This window comes from Corvus brachyrhynchos, unplaced genomic scaffold (assembly GCF_000691975.1).
Source record: "Corvus brachyrhynchos isolate BGI_N302 unplaced genomic scaffold, ASM69197v1 scaffold1881, whole genome shotgun sequence".
Classification (NCBI taxonomy): domain Eukaryota; kingdom Metazoa; phylum Chordata; class Aves; order Passeriformes; family Corvidae; genus Corvus; species Corvus brachyrhynchos.
The window spans coordinates 13,293-16,950 of NW_008236275.1; the positions used below are offsets into that span (position 1 = coordinate 13,293).

At 61.7% G+C, this 3,658-nt stretch overlaps 1 protein-coding gene across 1 annotated transcript in view; it reads left to right on the top strand.

Annotated features, from left to right (window-relative positions):
* The window catches only part of TNPO2 (transportin 2), a gene marked incomplete at its 3' end in the record, with an annotated part of 6,269 nt that overhangs the window by 760 nt on the left and 1,851 nt on the right, over positions 1-3,658 (top strand). Inside the window, exons 4-12 of the mRNA XM_017747050.1 lie at positions 34-219; positions 652-733; positions 816-938; positions 1,187-1,305; positions 1,407-1,467; positions 1,694-1,862; positions 2,443-2,595; positions 2,985-3,210; positions 3,461-3,653. Coding sequence (XP_017602539.1) covers positions 34-219; positions 652-733; positions 816-938; positions 1,187-1,305; positions 1,407-1,467; positions 1,694-1,862; positions 2,443-2,595; positions 2,985-3,210; positions 3,461-3,653 — 1,312 coding nt within the window. The remainder of the gene's footprint in view (positions 1-33; positions 220-651; positions 734-815; positions 939-1,186; positions 1,306-1,406; positions 1,468-1,693; positions 1,863-2,442; positions 2,596-2,984; positions 3,211-3,460; positions 3,654-3,658) is intronic.

Consider the following 3,658-nt stretch of genomic DNA (forward strand, 5'->3'; position numbering starts at 1 on the left):
AACACTCCTTAAATCCCCCCTGAACACCCCCAGACCCACCTGCACCCCCAAATCCCACCGCCACCTCCCCCTTTTCCCCTCCCAGGGCGCTTTCGGGGCGCTGCAGAAGATCTGCGAGGACTCCTCGGAGCTGCTGGACAGCGACGCCCTGAACCGGCCCCTCAACGTCATGATCCCCAAGTTCCTGCAGTTCTTCAAGCACTGCAGCCCCAAAATCAGGTGTGGGGGACAGGTGGGGACACGCCCGTGACCCCATTGCCTCGGGGGGGGTAGGGATGTGGGGGGATGTTGTTCTTGGAACTGCTGAAGTGGCCCCAAAAAAATCCCAATTTCTGAAAGTGCCTGGATTCCCAAATTTGTCTCCCACCTGCTCCCCATTTTTTTGGGGGAGGGGTCACACTGGGCAGCCCTAAAACAGTCCTAGGTGTCCCCCAAGTGCAGCGCTGGGGGGGCCAGGTTGATTTAGGGGGTGTTCAGGTGGGTTTTAGGGTGGGTTTTGGGGTTGCAGGTGGGTTTGGGGGCCTTCAGGTGGGTTTAGGAGGGTTCAGGTGGGTTTCAGGGTGGGTTTTAGGGCTCCAGGTGGGTCTGGGAGTTCCCAGGTGTGTTTTAGGGTGGGTTTTGGGGCTCCAGGTGACCCCCCCTGCCCTGCAGGTCCCACGCCATCGCCTGCGTCAACCAGTTCATCATGGACCGGGCGCAGGCGCTGATGGAGAACATCGACACCTTCATCGAGGTGGGAGCGCCCCTGGGGGTCCTGGGGGGAGTTTTGGGGTCCCGGGGGAGGGTTTTGGGGTCTCAGCTGTGCCCCTCCCCAGCACCTGTTCGCGCTGGCGGTGGATGAGGACCCCGAGGTGCGCAAGAACGTCTGCAGGGCGCTGGTGATGCTGCTGGAGGTGCGCATCGACCGCCTGATCCCGCACATGTACAGCATCATCCAGGTGAGCGTGGGGCCTGGGGTCACCTGGGCACGGGCAAGCGGTTTAAGGGTTACCTGGTGCGGTGAGTGACCCTGAAATCCCTGAAATTCACCCCAAAATACTCCAGAATCCCCCCCCAAACCCGCTCCAGAGCAGTGAGTGAGCCCAGAATCCCCCCCAGGTGAGGGATTTGAGGGGTTCCCTGTGCCCAGGTGAGGGTTTTTTGGGGTCACCTGTGCCAGGTGAGCTCACCTGTGCCCCCACCCCAGTACATGCTGCAGCGGACGCAGGACAGCGACGAGAACGTGGCGCTCGAGGCCTGCGAGTTCTGGCTGCCGCGGGCGCCCCAGCCGATCTGCAAGGATGTGCTGACCGCACACCTGGTGCAGTGAGTGACCCCAAAATCCCCTAAACCCACCCCAAAACCCACCCCAGAGCTCATGGCACACCCGGTGCAGTGAGTGACCCCAAAATCCACCCTCAATCCAGGCTGATCCCAATCCTGGTGCACGGCATGAGGTACTCGGAGATCGACATCATCCTGCTCAAGGTGGGCACTGGGAGCACTGGGGGGGCTCGTACTGGTGTAACTGGGAGCACTGGGGTGCCCTGGAGATGATGACCAACCTGAACTGACCCCCGTGATGGTCGTTTGTGTTCGTACTGTCTGATCCGGGCGCTGCCGCGATATGACGTCACGCCGCGATACGACGTCATGCCATGATACGATGACATCACGCCATGATACGATGATGTCACGTCGCGATTTCCCCCAGGGCGACGTGGAGGAGGACGAGGCGGTCCCCGACAGCGACCAGGACATCAAGCCGCGCTTCCACAAGTCGCGCACGGTGACCCTGGCGCACGAGGAGCAGCGGGGCGGGGACGGCGACGGGGATGGCGACGACGAGGACGACGACGACGCCCTGTCCGACTGGAACCTGCGTAGGAACACGGCGTCGGGGTTTGGGGCAGTGAGCGACCCCGAAATCCCTGAAATCTGCCCCAAAGTCCACCCCAAAATCCACCCCAAAATCCCTGAAATCCACCCCAAAGTCTACCCCAAAATCAACCCTGAAATCCGCCCGAAAGTCCACCCCAAAATCCACCCTGAAATCCGCCCCAAAGTCCACCGCAAAATCCCTGAAATCCGCCCCAAAATCCACCCTGAAATCTGCCCCAAAGTCCACCCCAGAATCCGCCCTGAAATCCCTGAAATACACCCAAAATCCACGAAATCCACCCCAAAATCCACCCTGAAATCCCTGAAATCTGCCCCAAAGTCCACCCCAGAATCCACTCTGAAATCCCTGAAATTCGCCCCAAAATCCACTCCCAAACCCTCTCCTGAGCTCACGGCACACCTGGTGCAGTGAGTGACCCCAAAATCCCTGAAATCCTGTGGGGTTTTGGGTCATCTCCTCTGGGTTTTGGGGTGTTCCTCTGGGTTTTGGGGTGTCTGTGCAGGTTTTGGGGTGTCCCCGGTGGTTTTGGGGTGTCCCCAGGGTGTCATTAACCCCTTCAGGGAAGTGCTCGGCGGCGGCGCTGGACGTCCTGGCCAATGTGTTCCGGGAGGAGCTGCTGCCCCACCTGCTGCCCCTGCTCAAGGAGCTGCTCTTCCACCTCGAGTGGGTGGTCAAGGAGTCGGGGATCCTGGTCCTGGGGGCCATCGCCGAAGGTGGGCACCCCAAAATGGCCCTTTGGGGACGGGATCCCCATCCTGGGGGACCCCAAAACACAGCCCCAACCCAATCCTGATCCAGGGGATCCTGGTTTTGGGGAGGAAAATCCTCATCGTGAGGGATTTCTGACCCAATCCCAATCCTGGCGAAGCCCCAGACTGACCTTGGGGGGAGATCCTGCTCTTGGGGAGGGATCCCGGTCCTTTGAAGGGGAAAATCCCTGTCCTGGCTGACCCTCAGAGTGACCCTTAGGGGACCAAACCGTGTCCTGGCTGACCCTCAGAGTGACCCTTAGGGGACCAAACCCTGATCTCGCTGGAGGAACCCGTTCTTGGGAGGGAAAACCCCAAGCCCGGGTGGCTCTGACGCCGTGCCCGCCCCGCAGGCTGCATGCAGGGCATGGTGCCCTACCTGCCCGAGCTGATCCCACACCTGATCCGGTGCCTGGCTGACCGCAAGGCCCTGGTCCGCTCCATCGCCTGCTGGACGCTGAGCCGCTACGCGCACTGGGTGGTGGCGCAGCCCCCCGAGCTCTACCTGAAGCCCCTCATGACCGAGCTGCTGCAGCGCATCCTGGACAGCAACAAGCGCGTGCAGGAGGCCGCCTGCAGGTGACGCTGGGTGGGGACAGGTGACGCTGCTGGGGGGGGTTTTGGGTGGTTTGGGGACGTTCAAGGTCCGTGGGATGGCTCTGAGCCCCCCCAGGGGTGATGACACCGTTCCCCCGATCCCTGTGAGGACGCCTTGTGTTCGTACTGCCTGACCCGGCGGGGCTCTCAGCCTGGTTTGGGATGGGGGGGGGTGGTCCTGTGGGGTTTTCTTGGGGTCCCTGACCCCGTTTTGGGGTGTCCTTGTCCCCAGTGCCTTCGCCACGTTGGAGGAGGAGGCGTGCACGGAGCTGGTGCCGTACCTGAGCTTCATCCTGGACACGCTCGTCTTCGCCTTCGGCAAGTACCAGCACAAGAACCTGCTCATCCTCTACGACGCCATCGGCACCTTGGCTGACTCCGTGGGCCACCACCTCAACCAGCCCGTGAGTCCCCAGCCTCCCTCAGTGTC